The sequence below is a fragment of the Drosophila novamexicana genome, unplaced genomic scaffold, assembly GCF_003285875.2.
Source record: "Drosophila novamexicana strain 15010-1031.04,08,12 unplaced genomic scaffold, DnovRS2.1 tig00000308-arrow-arrow-pilon, whole genome shotgun sequence".
Taxonomy (NCBI): domain Eukaryota; kingdom Metazoa; phylum Arthropoda; class Insecta; order Diptera; family Drosophilidae; genus Drosophila; species Drosophila novamexicana.
Window position 1 is genome coordinate 1,923,891 of NW_020824799.1, and position 20,048 is coordinate 1,943,938.

General features: G+C 40.1%; 1 protein-coding gene across 1 annotated transcript; it reads right to left on the bottom strand.

Moving 5' to 3' along the window:
• Positions 1-1,431: 1,431 nt before the first annotated feature.
• On the bottom strand, positions 1,432-17,028 carry LOC115759575 (T-cell leukemia homeobox protein 3). The gene is made up of 4 exons (XM_030700542.1): positions 16,829-17,028; positions 13,835-14,238; positions 9,388-9,616; positions 1,432-1,633 (listed from the first exon to the last, which is right to left on the bottom strand). The coding sequence occupies exons 1-4, from the start codon at positions 17,026-17,028 to the stop codon at positions 1,432-1,434; spliced, it is 1,035 nt and encodes a 344-aa protein (XP_030556402.1).
• Positions 17,029-20,048: the final 3,020 nt, after the last annotated feature.

Sequence of the window (20,048 nt, forward strand, 5' to 3'; positions counted from 1 at the left end):
TATTTCCTCGTGATATTCAAAAGAAATCATCAAAAAAGTTTTGATATTCGAACCGACACCGATTATGAGAAAAAAACGTCATGTAACCTCTTGCTTTTTAGTCGATTCGGGTCAACATTTCGAATTTCATTTTGTTGATGCTAATTCATAGTACTTTTCCGTACGAGTCTAAAATGGTTCCGACTAGAGTGGCGATTTCTAGTTCAATTCGCTGAATAAGTTCACTCGTTCATTTTCGGCCGTGAACTAAATCGCTCATTTAGTTCACTCGTTCAGCTATTCAGTCGGTCATGAACTATTCGCTTAGTTCAGTTATGCAGTCAAATCAAAAGTTAAATTCAAATCCCGCTACCTTTTATGTTTATTAAGAAGTGAACATCTCAAAAGAATGTATCGTTCATGAACGGCTGAACTGCTGAGTTGCATACATCGTTCATGACCGACTGAATAGCTGAACGAGTGAACTAAATGAGCGATTTAGTTCACTAATCACTGAATAAGTTCAGTAGTTCATTTTAATGACCCGTTCCGACAATTTTTGTTCTAGTTCTAGTTCCGACAATTTTTAATTTTAAAAAAAATCTTCAAAAAAGGTTGACTTAACAAACGAATCGTTTTTTGATCAATAAATTTTTTTAACTTATCGAATTTTAAATTCTGCCAATGATTGTTGGGATTCGTAGGAATTCACAAATGTATAACAGTTCAATATCACACAATATTGAAACAAGATATTCCACAAAAAAGCATCAACAAAGTTTTAATTTGCGGACCGATCCCGATTTTGGGATATATCTCGGCCAAATAATGTAGGATTTCGGAATTTAATACAATTTTGGACTCGTATTTTATTTCGCATTAGATATTCAGTTTGTTTTTTTTTTTTTTTATTTAAATTTTGTTTATTTCCAGATCTGGTATTCAGTTTGTGTTCTTTGATTTTGTAATGTATTCATTTTGCTTTTGTTTCCTTTGCTTTTTGTTAGTTTATATATTTTTCAGTAGCTATTTAGTTTTATAATACTATGTAATGCCATTCGACTTACGACTAACGTACAATACAAGCCATATATTTAAAATTTTGTGTGTTATATACCATATATATATATATATATATATATATATATATTTATACTTTATAGTTGACATTTTGAGATTAAATTGAAATGAAGGAAACACTGCGCTACAAACTAAGGGACACTACTTAAACCTAAATCGAGTACTTAGGTAACTAGTTGATTATTTTAGATTATATTATAGTATGGGAAGTAAAGCTAGATATATACAACTTGTGCTTGATTGATTCGTCTTGCAGTGTTTTCACTGTAGCGCACACATTTTTCTCAACTCTATTTACAAAGCAAACTGTATCACAAATAAACCTTATACACATACTTTATATATATATATATATGATCTACTATTTGACAATTAGCAGCCCGCTGCATGCGACGCCTCCGCCCAGGGCTGCAGTCCGTGCAGCGCGGCCAGCGGGGCTCCATTCACGCCGGATTGGGAGCTCAGAGGCGCCGCCGGCGGCGCAAAGCCCTTGCTAATGGCCTCCGCCTGCAGGGATAGCATCAGCCGATTGGCCGCCTGTCGCTCAGCTTCGCGCTCCTCCGCCGTCTGACGTCTGTAAAGAGGCGAAGAGAAAAGCGAGAGAGAAACTAGTTTAAAAAGCTGCACATGATTAAAAAATTTATAAATTTAATAGAGCATAAAAAGCAAGAGTACTTTAGTCGGTTTCGACTGGGAGAGACTCAGCTTCGAGCTGCCTTAAACCACATTCCATATTTCTTCTAACACAAAAACACAAACATAATGCAGAACAAGTTCTTGATTAACTTCGGTGCTTGTAGTCCGATCTTTATGAAATGTTCAGGGCTTAAATTTGGTGTAGAGAAAAGTCTATATATACCAGGCTGCACTTAAGATTAAATTCTTTTTTTTTCAGCTCTAGTAGTTAAGAAAATATGTCTCCAAATGTATATTTATCGATGTTATGATATGATATGTGTCTCCAAGAAACCAACAATTCTTCGACTGTTGATTTAATTTAAAATCTAAGCCTAACCGATTTTTGACAACATTTTTGAAATTACCCTTCGATTGTTGATTTAATTTATTGTTAATCAATAGTAGGGATCTCCACGAATTCAAAAAGGTATAACATTTCAAAATCAGACAGTTTTTACTCGAGATATTCCAAAAAAATGAACGAAAAAGTTTTGATTTTCGAACCGATCCCAATTTTGAGAAAAAACGTGATGTAACCCCTTGCTATTTTTTCAAATTTGGTCAAAATTTTAGAATGTCAATCTGTAGTACTAATCCGTACGAGTCCAAAATTATTATATCATTCCGAAATGGGACATTCTTTAGCAGAGTTATTCCAATAAAAAAAAAAAAGACAATACCAGTTTTTAGTCAGGGCATAATACGATTTGATGAGGCTTATCTATAATTTGGCATCGGCTAATGTGCATATTCATTATCGAAAAGCAATTTAGCTCAGAGAGCGAGAGAGAGAGAGAGCAAGAGAGAGAGAGAGAGAGAGAGCTGGAGTGAGGGTAGGCTCATCAAGTCATTATGTGGGCGGCTTATTAAGACCATTTAAAACTAATCAAATCAAATATGCTGATTGCCAACAGTCACGCCCCCCCACAACCCCGTATTGTTTCGCTTTTGTTTATTGAAAATTAATTTCGATTCTGGCCTGGCCTGGTAAAATTACATTTTAAATGTTGCGCTTAAATGGGATTTAAGCTGAGCAGCAACAACAATAACTCGCTCACGTTTGGCCATAAATAATTCAGCTGCAATTGCAACACGGCCTTTTGCACTTTGCACTTTGCCCTTTGCTGCTGCAGTTATAATTCTCTTCCTCTTCCCAGCTCATTTTCCAGTTCCAAGTTCCCATTTTCCACTTCCTTCTCCGTTTCCCTTGCCCTCATCTTTCGCGTTTGCGCAGCATTTATGCTCTAATTGTGGCCACCCCCACACACACACCCCCACACACACACTTCCACACACTCACACACACACCCCCATGCACAAACACATTGCATCTCTGTCTGTGGGGTTGTTTTTGCCTTCGCGCGCCATATTGAATATTTCATGATCTAATAAAGTTCTTACGACGATGTCTAGCAAAAAGTTTTTGGCCCGTAATTACAAACCTAAATACTTGGCTCGTTAGTGTGCGCGTGTGCGTGTGTGTGTGTGTGTGTGTGTGTGCGACCCACACATGCCATTATTGTATTTTAGTTAAATATGCTATCATTACGGCTTTCATCAGCAATGTCATCATTCAAACTATGAGTTCGTAACTTAAATGCGAACTGATTAAAAATTCATTAATTTCATAGTCGAATTGTGGCATGTTTCTGGGTTATACGAAAATATAAAATTATTTACTGGCATACGAATTGAACATTCTCAGACCTAATTTCTCAATTCCCCCTTAAAAGTAAATTTATATTGTATACATTTTCTTCCTTATTGACCTCTTCCTTTTCTTCCTTGTATTGCCCTTGCCCCCAAGCCCATATATTTGCTATGTTTACAATTCCATATATAACATACAGCCTAATTCACTATCAACATTTCTTTCATTTGTTTAGAATGTGAAAAATGTTGCCTGTTTGTTTTCCCATAAGAAACCACATTTTTCTGACATTCGTTAATGGAATCGCAGAATGTGAAGTCAGGCTAATATTTACATATTGCAACGTTGTTTTCGATTTTCTTTCAAGATCAATATCGGTTATAAGAATTGTAACTTATGAATATCGATTACGGAATTAGAAATATCGATTAAGGAAAATAATTACAAATTACATGTACGTTTTTTTTCACTTCCTTTCATTTGTCGCTTTTGGTATAAAACTCGTAGCTTTGAGTAAAAGTATAGTTAAATTCTCAGATATGAAAACAAGCCTTTTAAATTACAAAGTGTTAATATTTAATAGAACAAGTAAGAGGTTCTAATCCTAAATTGCCCAAAAAACAGGGTATAGATATCGATTTTTATCGATTGCTTGGAAACAGAGTAAGTTATCGATTATCGGAAACAAACTTGATCTCGGAGGACCTACATCTAAAATTTCAAGTCTCTAGCTCTTATAGGTTCTGAGATCCTTGCGTTCATACATACGGACGGACAGACGGACGGACGGACAGACGGACGGATATACGGACATGGCTAGATCGATTCGGCTATTGGTGCTGATCAAAAATATATATACTTTATGGGGTCGGAGATGCTTCCTTCTGCCTGTTACATACATTTGGATTTTGCACAAATACAATATACCCTTATACCAATTTTTAATGGGTTCTGGGTATAAAAATATGACTTGTTTATTCAACGAACTTTGTGGAACACTTTTTATTGGTTTGGGCAAACAAAATAATTCAAAACTCCCCATTGTGCAAGCCACATTAATTGAATTATTGTAGTCGAAATGTAACTCCATTGTCTGGCATTTGTTCGAGTGAATAATAGCATGGGAAGTATTTCACTTTTACTTTCTGGCATTTTGGATGCTTTATCTGCGAGCATTTTTAACAGCTACCGCATGAAAAATTCAACGAAAATTGATTAAAAACTCCAAAAACAAATGTGTGTGAGTGCGTGTATGTGTGCGAGTGTGTGTGTGTGAGTGTGAGTGTGTGCGGGCTTAATTTAAGCTGTGCGAAGCAGAGACAAGCGCCACGATTGTAATTTATCTTCAGGCGCACGAGAGTTTTTCCAGCGGAAAATGGAAAATGCAAGAAACGCTTTACAAATGTTAACTGTTTGTCAGAGCGATGAAAATGTTGTTGTTGTTGTTGTTAAACACGATAAATAATGGCCAGACATTAGGCTAAAATGTTTATTAAAGCTCAAGGCATAAATCGTCACGAAGGTGTCGGCAGGTGTGGAAGCGGGGAGGGGTGGAGAGGGGTGGAAGGGTAGGCGTGGCTTAGATGAATGTTGCCACAAATTTAATGGCAAGTCAATTGTCGCACTGTTAGCAGCTGCTCAAACGCTTTGCTTTGGGGCCGATAATTAAAATCCGCCCGCAAACGATGTCAACAAATTAGGACAAAAGTTGAGGGGAAAAAAAGTAAAAAGGTCCTCTGGCAATTATCTGGCAAGACATAACAATTTAGCTGGGCCATTAATTGGGCCCGGTTAGCGTCCTGTGGGACTTGCCGCCCAAGACAAAAGATTTCCTTTTGGCCACGCGGACACGTGGCCCAAAAGTTAATTTCCAAATGGCCAACAGGCTCTTTGCCAATGTAATTAATTTCATTTGATTTTCTTTGCTGGCGCAAAACAAAACTTTGCTCTTTGCCAAATTGATATTTGCCTTGCGGTTCAAGTTTGCCGCTGCTTCTTCTTCTTTTGGACACTTACACACTGTGTGTGTGTGTGTGTGTGTGTGCATGTGTGGGTGTGCGTGTGTAAATTTTTAATTAGACAGCTTTCAGCAGCAACAGCAAAAACTTTTCCATATGCCACGCAATTAATTTCGTGCGAGTTTTCGTACTCGAAGCCAAGTTTCTCACCCAAAACAATCCGCCGGATTCTTGGCTTTTTGATGCATGGCCGTGTAATTAAAAAGGGTTTAACGGCAGCTTGATTTATGTGCCAGTTGCTAATTAAATTATGTACACACACATCTAGTAGCTGGCACTGCAAATTCTGCAAAGGAGACAGCTTGAGCGGCAGTAGATACCCTGTAGTTCTGAGCTGGTCAGCATGCGAGATCTTTCTTTTGCCCCTTGATTCCAAACTTCAATTCAATTTGGCTTGGGGAAAAGCTTAAGAACATTCACATATCATAATTGTTTCTGGTAGAGTAGTTGGTAAGTAAAATAGATCAAAAATATTTGAAGAAACACAAATCAGATAAATTAAGTGAAGATCTATGGTATATATTGATTGAACTGATTTGAGAAACAAGTGACAAAATTGTTCAAAATTAAGAGTTTTTTACTTCTATAGTATAAAAATTGTAACCTCAAATTACTTATAAAGACATTAGTCAAAATTTCCCAGCCCCATAACTCAGTCAAATCTCATCCGATTTTCATAAGGTTTGGCTTTTTGTTCATGGTTTGACCTCTAAATCAATTTGGCATCAAAAACTGGCAACCGTATTTTTGGTCAAAATTCATGTACAAATTGTACCCTCGAATATCCTATATATATCAGAGCTCGAAAAGTTATAACAATAAAAAATTGGTTAATCTGTACCCAAAATATATTTAAATTTAAAAATATCTTAAGAACTTAACCGACATTCCGACATTCGGAATTTTACTGGATGCACGGTATTTGCAAGGACTTGGCGAAGCAGACAACCGTTAGACAACATCATTTGTTTGGCCCCATTGTCAGACACTGCGCAATGACATGCCATTTTTTTGCATCACAGAGTTTTCGGCATGCATGGCTCTCACTCTCTCTCTCCAGCTCTCTCGCTCTTTTTCTCGCTATCTAACTGTTGTTCTGTGTGGCATTTGCCTTTTGCAAATGCTTTACAGCATGCTTGGCTCTTCGCCTGCCTCTCACTTACTGTCTCTCTCTCCCGCTCTCTCTCACTCTCTCTATCTGTTGTTGTGTGCGGCATTTGCCTTTTGCCCGCAGTTGCTTTTTTATACCCTTGCAGTGGGTATTATAATTTTGTCACGCTTTGTACTATATGTGCTTAATCAGAATAAATAGCTATATTCATCAAATTTGCCTGTCTGTCTCTTTATAGGGTGTCAAGTATGCATATTTTTGCTGCAGGCATTGCGAATATGCGTCGGAGTTGGTCGGTTCACCACATTATATAGCTGTCATTTGGGGACAGAGCTTTTGACATAAACATCTAATTCATTTGTTTAAAAATCTTAACTAATCGTATCGCGAGTCTTGTACATGTTTTGCTGAAACTTAAACAACTTTATTTTTAATTTTAAAAAATTTGCTATAAAGTCATAATTTTCATAACATTTTCGGAAAATTGTATTTGTAACGCATAAAAGGATTAAAAAAAAGGTAAATAGAAACATTTCCGCAATAAATAAGTGAGTATAAGTATAAGGTTTTAATGCTCAGCAGCTCACATTTTTTAAGATTTTAAAAATTTGATATAAAATCATAATTTTTGAAAACATTTTTGAAAATAGATCTACTGAACTAACTGAAAATAAGAGAAGTATTAAAAAAAGAAATATAATAAAGATTTCTGCAACTAACAAAATGTACATTCTATGCAAATTTTATGAAATTAATGCCTAAACTTTTTGAAGTAAGGGTATTCAATCTTCAGCATCTGACAGTTAACTGTGCTTGCTTGTTGTTTCTTTGTTCACGCTCCCCTTCCTGCTCTTCCTTCTGCTGTTTATTTCTTTTTCGCTAAACACATTGTCAAATTGACAGGCAACAAACTTCATTCAATTGCTCAAGCTCAGTCGAACATTGTTGTTGTTGTTGCTGTTGTTGTTAATTATTAATTGTTGTTGTTGTTGGCATTTAAAAGCCTCTGAGTCAAGCGCATTGCCTTTGTTGTAAAACGGGTTACAGTTTTATTTTTTTTTTTTGATAAAGAAAAACAGAATTTATTGAAAAATACATTTGGTAATCTTTGGGCGAAGCGAACATAACTCATACGCCATGTTGAACGCTGCTAATTATTCAAATTACTTTTGGCGCGCACAGTTTGCAGCATTGCATTAAGGCAATTATGTGATCAGGCACACACACAGCTGTGTGTGTGTGTGTGTGTGTAATCATGGTGCATGTATTATGCCGTTGCCATTTCACTTAGCCACAAACGAGCCGTGGCCATTGCCGTTAACAAAATTGCGTTTTACATCATTAATTTTTACGAGCTAAACTAGGTCCAAAATGGCTGATAAGCTGTGAGAGCCAGGCGGGAAGGGAGAAGGGGAAAGGGGGGGGGGTGGCTTCTGGCATTGTCGGACTCTGCAGCAGAGGCCTGCTAAGCGGCAATTAGCGCGCCTCAAAAGTGTTGTTGTTGTTGTTGTTGGTGCATGCGACGTTGGCGTTGCCACGTTTTGAAAAGTTTTGCTTGTGCTCGTTATTATAATGGTAATTGCATAGGATTTATGTGTATATATATATATAGAGGTATATTTTGTTATAATTCTAATGCTAGTAATGAAATAGAAAACAATTTGAGACACGCAAATGCGCTGAACGCATCGATGCCTCATTAAATTACGAGACAAACAAGCGCGTGACTTGTTTATAGGACAACACACATACACTCGGAGAAAAGCTATAGCACTTCTGCCGCAAATGTAGGTAAAGAGAAATAATTTGTAGTCTTTCATTAGAAGAAAATGCTTGTAAAATAAATTCAACCTTATACAATGTATATATATATTTTAGAATAAGTGCAAGACATGTTCATTGAAAATACAACAAAAAACTTTGTTCTCAGCTTAAGGAATGTTAACTGTCGCTAGCGAGTATAAAAGATACAAATTCCAACACATTTTTCTTCGAGTGTATGCGTTTCTACTCATATGTATTCAAGTAGGGGCGAGTGAGTATTCGCTTGATAAGGCAGCGAGTTGAAAGTACTCGTTTGCATGGCAAATGTTCTGTGTTAGGCTACTCGGAAATGGGCCATAAATCAAAATGATAAACCAACAGATGGTTTAAGTATATATGTTAAGTAAATTATTTACATGAGCAACATGTATAAACATTTAAATGTTACCTCTCAGTTATTTAGGTGCAAAGAATTCAATAAATGTGTTGGATTTTCGTAATTATTTAAATATTTGTTCAATTTATTCGAGCTACTCTGAGCCCATTTGTTACTTGTGTGTAGCATATTCAAGCCCTGGAAATATTATAAAACTTGGACAACAAAGAGCAAAGAGTTAACTGAGAATGTATTTGCGTAAGAAAGTAAGGGGCAGGGGAAAGTAGAAACGTATGCCAATGGGTTTACATAATCTCAGACAAACTGCAAATAATTGTTAAAACATTCTTTCTATACTATTTAGTTAATTACAATATATTTTCATAGCAGCCATTTTGGTGTTGTGATTAGCGTCTGGTTAGTGAAAGCCTTTAGCTCATTATGGCTAAACGTTGCAAAGGACTTGGCCGGCAACCAGGAGAATCCAACCCCAATGGATGGCCAACCCCTAAACGGAAAGCGGGGGCGCTTTTTCATTTAATGTGCTCATGCATAATGGAAAAACCTTTTACCCCACGAGCTCGATTCTTTTTTCTTTTTCTCTTTTTGTAGACAAAAGCCTTTTGTGCATTTTGTAGTTTAAAACGCTGCAGCAGAAGGAAGGGGGCGGGTACAGGTGTCGGCTGTCAGTTGTCAGCACATTTTGCATATTGATTTTTGTTGTGCTCACCTCCATTTGGTGCGTCGATTCTGGAACCACGTCTTCACCTGGGCATCGGTCATCTTGAGGCCGCGAGCCAGCGCCGCACGCTCCGCGGAGGCCAGATATTTTTGCTTGTGGAAACGCTTCTCCAGCTCCGCCACCTGGATGCGTGTGAACGAGGTGCGCGGCTTTTTTCGCTTCGGAGGCGTGCGATTCTGGTAGGGATGTCCAATGCGCCGGGCGATGGGAAAGGCAGCTGTGCAAATAGAAAAGAAAATAGTTAAATGGTTAAATGGAATATATTGATAATTGCAGTTAAATATGCTCCCGCTGTGTGTCCTGGCTGAGCAATTAGCTAACAATAAACGGCGTAGACCTGGCCGCCGGATAACAAGCCATTTCCGATATTTGCTTCCGGCACCTGTGCGGCTACTTAGCGAACCGCCTGCTACCTGGTCGTCGCACCTCGCGGCCCGCTGTGAAATCAATTTAGAACCTGAGAGTCACCGACTAATTGCCCAAGTCTTAGGGCGATCTTTAACCTTTATCATAGAGTCTTTGCAGACAACGCACGCGACATCAATTTCATTCAAAGCCAAAAGCCGGCTCGCCTCGGGTTGAGTCATAAACTCGCGGCTTCCTAGGATGCCTATGTGACCCAGTGTCTGGACTGGACGGTACTGCGGCTCAGTCTGCCGCCTAATGGTTGCAGGGGCAGGGACTGTGCGACTCTGGCGCTGAACCTTTTAAAATTCCAGCCAGACCTGACTCTTCTGTTGTTGTTGCGTGTTGTTGTTTATTTGCTGCGATAAGCCGCGGCCAACAACAACAAATATTAAAACGATGTCGTTGCCGTCCGCCTCCTGGTGACAACTGGGAAACCGGCTTGATCAACGTCTCTCTGGGGTCACATGCGACAGGTCACGGCAATTGCTTGCTAAACATGAACTCGAAGCTGACTAGAACTTTGCATTTTCCGAGCTGGAAAATGGAATGGAACACGTCTAGCTGAATATGTGAGCATTTCCACGAGCAGTTCCAGCATAAAACAAGTAAGTGGTTCTAGTCGGGAGCTCCCGACTAGGGGACACCGTGAACGCTCTTCTTCCAACATCAAATGCATATATATATTCTATTTTAGAAGCTATATGTCAAGTTTGGTGACTCTAGCTCTTATTATTTACCAAAATTGCCCAAAAAACAGGATATCGATATCGATTTTTATCGATTGCTGGGAAACGGAGTAAGTTATCGATTATCGGAAACAAACTCGATCTGCTCAGGCACTAGCAGCACCTACATCTAAAATTTCAAGTCTCTAACTCTTATAGGTTCTGAGATCCTTGCGTTCATACATACGGACAGACGGACAGACGGACGGACAGACAGACGGACATGGCTAGATCGACTCGGCTATTGGTGCTGATCAAGAATATATATACTTTATGGGGTCGGAGATGCTTCCTTCTGCCTGTTACATACATTTGGATTTTACACAAATACAATATACCCTTATACCCATTTTTAATGGGTTCAGGGTATAAAAAACGAATACAAATAAAATGTTAGTCTATGTCCATGCATAATCCAGAAGATCAGAAATTTAATTTGTATGTCAAGCTCATTTTAATATCTTCAAAAAATTTAAACAAATTTATTGTTAACATAAAATAGAATATATATATGCATTTGATGTTGGAAGAAGAGGGTTCGGGAGCTCCCGACTAAAACCTCTTGTTTTTTTTTTGACATTTTATATTTATTCTCCCAATTCTACCTGATAGAGATATTTTCGCTTCAAAAAATTACCTTATTGAAAAATAAATTGGTCTATTTTTTTTTAAGCCCAAAAGTGACCATTTACTATGTAAAAAGTTGGCCAACCAAAATTCTTAATTTTCTAATAGCAAATCCTAAATAAAACTTGTTACTTCTATTCACATTATAGAACTTGCCTTATTTTTTTATGGTACACACAAACTAAAGTCGATTTAAGCAACTTTCATCCTTGCGCCAATAAAACGCCAACAAAATGGCTGAAATTTCCATCAATCCGAAATGGGAGCGGAAAAATGCTCAATGCTCGAATGTATATGGCGGGTGTTAAACTGACAAATCATGTTTTTTATTGCGACTTTTCCCAGGAACCCTTTTTAGGCAAGAAGTGTCTCCCTCTCTTGCACTCTGTGTGGCATAAATTTGGCCGTTTGGGGATTTGAACCATTTGAATATTTCAAGCAATATCAATTTCAATAAAAAGCCATTTATCGCACCACATAAGCAGGCGCTCATGGTGGATTCCTTCAAAGGATTCCAGCCATATATATATTCGCGTAAGCATAATTTTATGGCCTACCAGCACGTACCCAACGCCCCCCCCCCTCCCCTCCTCCAGCGTGCCACGCCCTTCAAATGCTGGCACGCCTTGCTCTTATTTATGATGTTTTGGCTCAGTTCTTGGCGTATCTTAAAGATACTCACAACCTGTCTGTGGGCTGCGGCTTCTGCTGCTGCTGCTGCCTTCCCGAAATACGTAAAATAATGCTAAAAGCTTTTAGCATGCATTATTGATGGCGCCTGTGGCCGAGACTGAGGCTGAGACTGAGACTTAGCTGAAGCTGGAGCTGAAGCTGTTTCTGGCCAACGTCGAGAACGACCTACATGGTGTATGCGCAATATGCGCCAAGTACTTGTATCTACACTCAAGCATTTACACTTTGACCTTTTGCTAAAGTCGCATGCGATTTAGCCGAAAGTTACACTCAACTAAATTAAATAAATGGAAAGTGTTTGGTACAAGAAAAACTAAAACCCTTTAAAAATGAATTAATTCAAATTATAAAATGTGTGGAACATGCATTAAGTTACACTCAACAAATTTTATGCCAAACATAGAACTAGGAAAATTGAAAAAAAAAAAAATTTTAATTTGGATATTTGAATTAATGAAAAATGTCGAAAAGTAAAACTAAAACCCCTTAAGAAATTGAATTCAAATTATAAAATGTGTTAAAAATATTTTCTGAAACTGAGAACACATTTTTTTTGTTGAGTGTACTTAAATATTTGGCTATTTGGCAATTGCAGCAAAAGGGCTGCCAAAATAATTGGCGCCTGCTGCGCTGCCTGTCAGCGTAAAGCCAACGGCATTCCAATTAACATGCAAAGGTTATTAATCATATGAGAGAGCGAGAGGGCATTGGGAGAGGGGGGGGGGGGGGGGGGGGGGGCAGCGGGGAGAGCGGGGATCATGGCAAGGGTTAGGCTGTTACGGCAGCTCGTTTGTCTTGTTAATGAAAAAAGCCAAGGCGCCAGCTTATCAGCAGGCCGAAGCGACACAATGCACACACACACACGCACACATGCTTACTCACTCACACACACACACGCACACACATACTCTCTCATTCACACTCAGAACAGACAGCGGCTGACGAAGATGTTGACAAAACGAAACTGGTCAGCGGCTCATAAGTGTGGCCAAGTTAGGCTACAGCGCGCTCTCTCGCTCTCTTTGTGAGCTCAGCCTAATTAAATGCTGCCCATGTCAGTTGAGATGCGCTTCGCATTGAAGTGTGGTATGCTGGCGATAAATAAGCCAAGTCCGCAGCTACTCACTAGACGACCGCCCAATGTGTAATTAATTCCTTTTCGGGTGCACAGCGCGAAATTAAAAAGTCATGTAAACCAGCCTCATTAAAATAACTAAAAAACAAAAATAAAAGAAAATTTATAAAATCAAGAAGAAGAAGTAGAAGAAACGGAGCGGATGTGTGGAGCATAAAAAGCAAAGTCCGTTTCGCAATCGGACAAAGCGATCGGCCAGCTAAGCAGCTTTAGTGTGTGGGGCAAATATGAGTTACATGCAACTGACAGCCGAAGGGGTCCATAGGGGGAGGGGGATGACAGGTGATAAAGGGCCTGAGGACGGGTAATAAAATCAACGCGTTCTCATTATTTAAGCGGCTCGCGCTGCCTGTAGCTACAACTGAAGCTCATAATGTAAACAAATTAAGGAAGAGACCCAGGATCGAGACGAGAATTCGTAGCGGGAGGAGGAGGGGGAGCAGTAGGGGTAGCCAGAGTCGTATGCAAATGCGGGGACAACGCGTTGGCTTTTGCTTCTGGGCGGCGAAGATTTCTGTTTTGGTTTTTTAACTTAAGCTGCGATTGTGCATTTGAAGGCAAACATGTTTTTATACTTTACGGGGAGTGCGTGTGTGTGTGTGTGTGTGCGCGAGTGTGTGTGTGTGTGTGTGTGCGAGTGTGTGTGTGTGTGGCACTAGCTGAGCACGAATGACATGCCGACAGGCATGTTGGCTTAAAAGACTTCTCTGATCGTGCTTATTAGCCAGGGCTCAGACTCCAAGCTGGACTCGTACACACACACTTGCACACACACACACACATGCGCACACACATGTGCGCAGTTAAACAGTAGCTGCTTGTTTGGGGCTACCGTCCATTTGCTCACCTGCCAGCCTATCCTTGACCGCCTGATGGGCCAGCGCCGCATGATGCAGTGGGGGCAGCGCCCAGGTGAGCGGCGTCCGCTGCGGCGGCACACGCAGCACATGGCCAGCGGCCGCTGCCGCCGCCGACGGATACAGATGCGGATAGCTGTAAAGCGCCGCGGCGCTTCCATAGGTCGAATTGGCAATGCTGGTGGCCAGCTTATATGCGGCCAGATCCTGTTCCTGCTCCTGCAGCTCCTTCTCCGAGCTGTTGTTGTTGTTGTTGTGGTTGTTGCTGCTGCTGTGGCTGTTGCTGTTGTTGTTGTTGTTGTTGGTCTCGAAGGGCTTGGAGAGCAGCCGCGATATGCTGAAGGGCAGATTCTCGCTGGACGAGGAGCGCGTCTGCTCCGATTGCAGCGATTCGCTGGAAATGTAGAAAAGGAAAAAAAAAACAAGAGTTACAAAAAATTGTTGTTGTTGTTGTCTCATTAATATTGAGAGTGTCGCCCGATGATAAGCGGCAGAACCAATTATTAATAAATGTTGCAAACTAAACATTTCCCAGACCAGTTGCCCACGCTCACATGTGCCGTACACTGAGCGAAAAAGAGCGAGCACAAAGGCACGCATATGCCGTACACTGAGAGTTAAAGTCGAAAGTTGAGTCGAATTCATAAAATACAAGACAAATGCAGCAGCAGCAGAAAATAAGAACTTTAAAGACGTCACAAATAACTAAAATTATAAATAAATAAATTTACATTTTTATTTCGAAATTCTTAAACTTTTTTGAAGTATGCAAATTCTTGTAAGAAGTATTTTATATTTAACTTATTTTTAACCTTTGCAATTCGAATGCTGAAAGGAGTCTGATTTATGCGTATTTTAAGAATATTTTGGAGATACTTTAGTCAAAAATCATTCTTAATTCAATTCGAATCATATTTATATTTATTAACTGCGCTTTTCTCTGAGTGTATTTGTCATTTGTCTGCCATTTGCTGCTGCTGCTGCCAGCCTCAGAGATAACACGCACCAAAGTATTGGCCCGTAACACGCAGAAATCATGTTTCATGTTTTTTTGCTGGCATCGTTAAACGCGGCGTATGCGTAACATTTCGCTTGACTCTTGGCAAATGAAGTAATTATGCAAATGGCATTTGATTTCGGTTCTATAAATCATCGCACAGTCCGTGGCGAGTCACGATCCTCATTTAATTCATCAGCAACAACAAATGGAAAGTGATTTAAATGCGACCGAGTCTACACTGTTCAGAAAACCACACACAAATAAGACAATCAAATAAATATTCGACGATCTGCTTGGTTGTTTCTATGCATTCCCTTGAGCGCTGGCATACCCTTTAAAAATGTCTGAAGAGGGTATAATGGCTTTAAGCAATAGTCATGCCGAAGATCAGTTTATCAGTTCCCAAATATCGATAAGTATCGATTCTGAGCTTGGTTTCGTTAGCATAGCTTGGAGTTTAAAATAACTCTCGCCTTGTAAATCGAGCTTAAGAATATTTTACTACTTTTTATAGGGTATCTTGAACTAATGATGAACTAAACCCATCCAACCAGGTCCGTCTATATCAACCAATTTTCCGTATTACAATATTTATCGGTTCTATATCGATAAATATCGATTCTAAGACGTTATTACTAAAGCATAGCTTGAAGATTAAAATAGTTCTCGCCTGGTGAATCGATTCTAAGAATATTTAACTTTTTAGATTTAGGGTTTTCTTTTTTATTTAGGGTATCTTCCAGTCTTATTAATTTTTTTATGGGTTTTTTTTTTCTTTATTTAGGGTATCTTCCAGTCTCTTACTTAGTTTTTTAATTAGGATCTTTTCTTCTTTATTTAGGGTGTCTTCCAGTCTCTTACGTATGTATTGTCTGTGAGTTTCTTCTTCTTTTCTTTAGTGTACCTTTCAGTTTCTTACTTGCTTTTTATAGGCTTTTTATGGCGCATTCTATATTAAAATGTTAATCCAATATGCTGGGGCGTTGTCTCTCTCTCTCTCGTTGAACTCGTTTGGAGCCCATTTGGGAATTGTTATCAGCGCGCGCTTTTGGCGCCTTGCTAATGTGCCTTTTATCATCGAGTCGTCGACTCTTCCCAGTTCGCAGACTCCCAATACCCTATGGGCCAGTGCCCACCTGTGCCATTACCTGTCGCTCGGTTAATTCAGGAAGTTTCTTGTGCGGCAATTTATTAGCGTTTAAGCGGTTTGTTCACGCCAAGCCCCAAATTGGTGCGTCGAATGTGAATGAAAGCATTTATTGGACTTGTTAGCTATTCAAATGGGCTTTGTGTGGCCAGACAATGCGAAAGCAAATTTGAATAAGGCGACTTAAAAGTTGTCAAGCGCTTAAAACAGGTAAAACTAACTGCCCAATACTCTGTTCACGTTGCAAAAACAGCTCAAAATGCATAGAGTTAGCCTGGCAAGAAAGTTGGCAGCAGAAGCCCAAGAAAAAGGAGGCTTAAAAAGAACTACCTTATAGACCTGGCCTCCTCCTAAAATAATGTAAATAGTTGAACTAAGCTCCTTTCTGTTAAGTTAGTTAGTTATTTAAGATAATATTTCTTAAGTTAAGGTAACCTGAAAGCTACCAGCATTGGCTAATAAATAAATAAACAATTAATAAAAAAAAACTCCATAGGGTCAGCCCTGGGCAATGGCTTTCAAACTGTGACTAGTAGGATATATAGACTTTAGTAAACTTTGGATATACATATCTTTTATATATCGTACCTTAAGAGAGATAATTAGCAATCTACCTGTCAAATTTGTTGACTCTAGAATTTGAAGATCATGTTGATAAAGTTTTTATCAAATGAAAGCATGAGCTGGCGAAGCAATATACTCTCTTCCTCTCATATTACAGAGTGTAACTACAAAGAGCCTCTTTCGAGGCACAATAAAACTCTGCTTTCAATACCCTACGGCCTTTTGATATAGTTGAGCAACTTTTGATTGGTTTTGCGGATTGTTATCTGTTACCTGAGCGGAGTTTCGGATTCATCGTAGCAGCTGCCGTTGTCCATATCCACATCTGAGCCGCTGCCGCAGGACATGCGCGAATCGGAATCGACATCGACATGAATCTCCTGCTCCTCGACATCGTCGCCGTGTCCGTCATGCCCATCGTGCCCGTCGTGCCCGTGCTCGTGCTCGTGTTCATCCTCCTCGTGACTGGACATGTTGAGAGCAAGTGGCGCCAATTTGAACACTTTGAAAATTGCGAGCACTAACTTTTTATTTGAACTATTTGAACTTTTTTTTTTCGATATATTACAAATATTCCAAATATGTTTATTTTAAGAACTTTTTAATAAATAAATATTCCTTTGCCGCACACACTGCACATTTTTTCTTTTCGATTCGTGGAACGCGACGCGCTTTCGTTAAACGGCGCTCGACAAATTGAACTGACGCTCAGATCCTGAGCTCTGCGAAATTCCGTGCTGGGAAGCGGGCGCGTGCTGCGTGTTGGCGGGCGTAAACGCTTTTCATAAATGCAGCCAAAAATATGCCGACTGACGGCAGTCGCTGCCTCGGTCGCTGCCTCGGTCGCTGCCTCAGTCGCTGCCGCAGGAGCCAGCCCGTCAAACCAGTTCCCTTGACGTCGGCAGCGCTGCTCGCTTCCTATTTGGTTAACTTTAACGAGCCTGTTTGCCACCTTGTTTGAACCTAACCTACCATAATAAACGTTGGCCATGCCCAACCGCCCACCCGCCGTCGTCGACGTCGTCGTGGTGGTTGCTGTTGGTTGGTCACGCCCCGGGGCGTAGCGCTGTCTCGCTCGCACAGCCGACGCGCTCGCTGCGGCTCGACGCAGAAACTGGTTTCGGTCTGCGCGCCGCTTGGCAGCACTGGCCAACAATTGGCGCAGTGGGCGTAACTCTGCCGGCCTGCCATTGGCTGCAGCTGCGCCCAAGCAGTTACAGTTAGCGGCGCGAAATCATCTGCTGGAAGAGGGGGTTGGGGGGGCTATGCATTTGCGACGACATTTTAAATGGAAAACGTTTTGCTTTTGGGGTTTTTATTACGCACAGACGAGTGTATGAAGAGAATGTATATTTTCATTTTGATTGTTTCTATTTTCGGTTTAGCGAAGCGTTCCGCCATCTCGTTCCCGCCGGACCGAGACGAGGCGGAGCAGAGCCTGGCCTGGCCTGGAGAAGTGCAAATGTGGCAGATTAATAGCACAATTGGAAATAGCAGCGTTTTGTCAGTTGCGAGTGCACAAAGCGAGGGGTGGGCAGGAAGCGTCTTAGCCTGTGGTCCACTTTCCACTGCGGCTTTTCCTAATGCCTGTCCAGGCCTAAGCCATTGACAGCCGCAGTGAGATCTCTATTAGTTGCTGCTTCCAGCTGGTATCTGGCGCGGCATTCTGGCAGCCAGCGATAAGATATGTCCCACCTCCCAGTTCCCGCTCCAACCCACCTGCTGTCTATGCAAATGGAAATTATTTTGTTCAGCTTCATTTTCAGCGTTTCGCTGGCATCTTTCCAAGTTCGCTTAAAGGTTAATTGACAGTTTTATTGGCGAGTCTTGGCCTTGGGCACGGGCCCAACAGGAGAAGGAATGCGCCAGGAATGATTGTGGCCATTGAAATAGTAGTTCGAATGGGAATAGGATAGCCAAGAAGCTGCTACCAAAATGTTGGCATGTGCCAGGTAGACACATCGCATTAGAAAGGAGACAGGGAGAGAGGGAGTCTGTCATTTTCCTCTGGATTGCTTCAAGTCCATGCTAGGAATTCCTCGTGTTAGGCAACCCAAAAAATTAATCACAAAAATTCAATTTTGCACTTAAGCGCAACGCTTTTTGGTACCAGCCAAGCAAAATCATGGCCAACAATGAAACGGACAATTACTGCATATTCAATTCGGCGCGTGAGCCAAACACACAGACTCTCAGTCTACACTGAGCGAAACAAGTGTCAACGCAAAATCAAAATAAACCAACTGCTCTATATATTTCTAGTGGATTGTATACTTAAACAATGGTAATCGATCATATTTAAAAATAACTTTTTAAAATATTTCTTTGAAGCAATAAAATACCAGAAACTCGAAAAGCGTATTACAATCAAGTTGAACTATAATTAGTTCTGGTTGCATTTTCTTATTAACCGATCCCTAAAGACTAGAATCTGATTATTAGAAAAAAATATATATATATATAAATATTAAAAAAAAATAAATATATATACATATATACATACAATAAGAACAATGTATACATCTATATTGTGACTAATTGAAGAAAAAGTGTTGCAAAATGAATTCATTTCTTCACTCATTTCATTAAATTGATTGGAGACTTACTCCTGCTGCTGGACTGATCTGAAATATGCCATATATGCTCCTACAAGCTATCGGAAATAGATGATATCATATAAGAAGAACTTTCTTTTTGCTTTTCAACAAATGTTGCCAAAGTATGAGCTAAATATTAATAGAATGGGGCTATTATATCATATAAATTACGTACTTGTTACTGTACATTCTTTATTATTTATTCGCTTGGTCGAGATGAGAAGGCACTGCTCGAAAGGACTTTTATAGCAATATCTTTTGTTTCCCAGCTATCTTAACCAACACGCGAACCGCACTAAATAACAAGGGCAACAATTATGTCATTTATTTTTCTCTCAGTGCACGCATCTACATACAAGTTCATAGGAACACACATTCAGACACAAAAGGACTTTGCCAGTCACGACGCATCTCGCCATCGACGAACGTTGTTCGTAGGCCTTGTAGCCAACTAATTGGATTTCATTTGAACAGCAGCAGCTACAACAACAACAACTGGCAACAATTGCCATAATAAAACAGCAGCAACAACGGAAAATGGTCTCGACTTGGGCAATTGCAATGCAATTTTAATGCAAAATGCGAGGCGGGCCGCATTTTTATTGCATTTTTACTTTTATTTCAGTTAATAGCAGGCACAGCAACAACAACAACAACAATGGGGAACTGGTGCTTGATATGAATACAAAATGAGGCCAAGATGCCACCACAATGCAGCAGCAGGGGGGCGGTGGTGGGGGAAGAGGCAGCAGGCAAAATTAGTATGCAGCAGCTGGCTGCAGTCAACAGCGGCAGCAGCAGGAGCAGCAGCAGGAGCAACTGCCTCAAGTCTTGCCGCAGGACTTGCCACTTGACTTTATTGGCAACTTCATGGAATATTCAGCAGCCAAGTTCTG

Bases quoted from the DNA above. Each gene is read 5' to 3' on its own strand.
- LOC115759575 (XM_030700542.1), bottom strand. From the start codon at position 17,028: ATGTCCAGTCACGAGGAGGATGAACACGAGCACGAGCACGGGCACGAC. The intron at 14,239-16,828 runs GTAACAGATAAC...CTACATTTCCAG, and splicing joins GAATCCGAAACTCCGCTCAG to CGAATCGCTGCAATCGGAGC. The intron at 9,617-13,834 runs GTGAGCAAATGG...CTATTTGCACAG, and splicing joins GGTCAAGGATAGGCTGGCAG to CTGCCTTTCCCATCGCCCGG.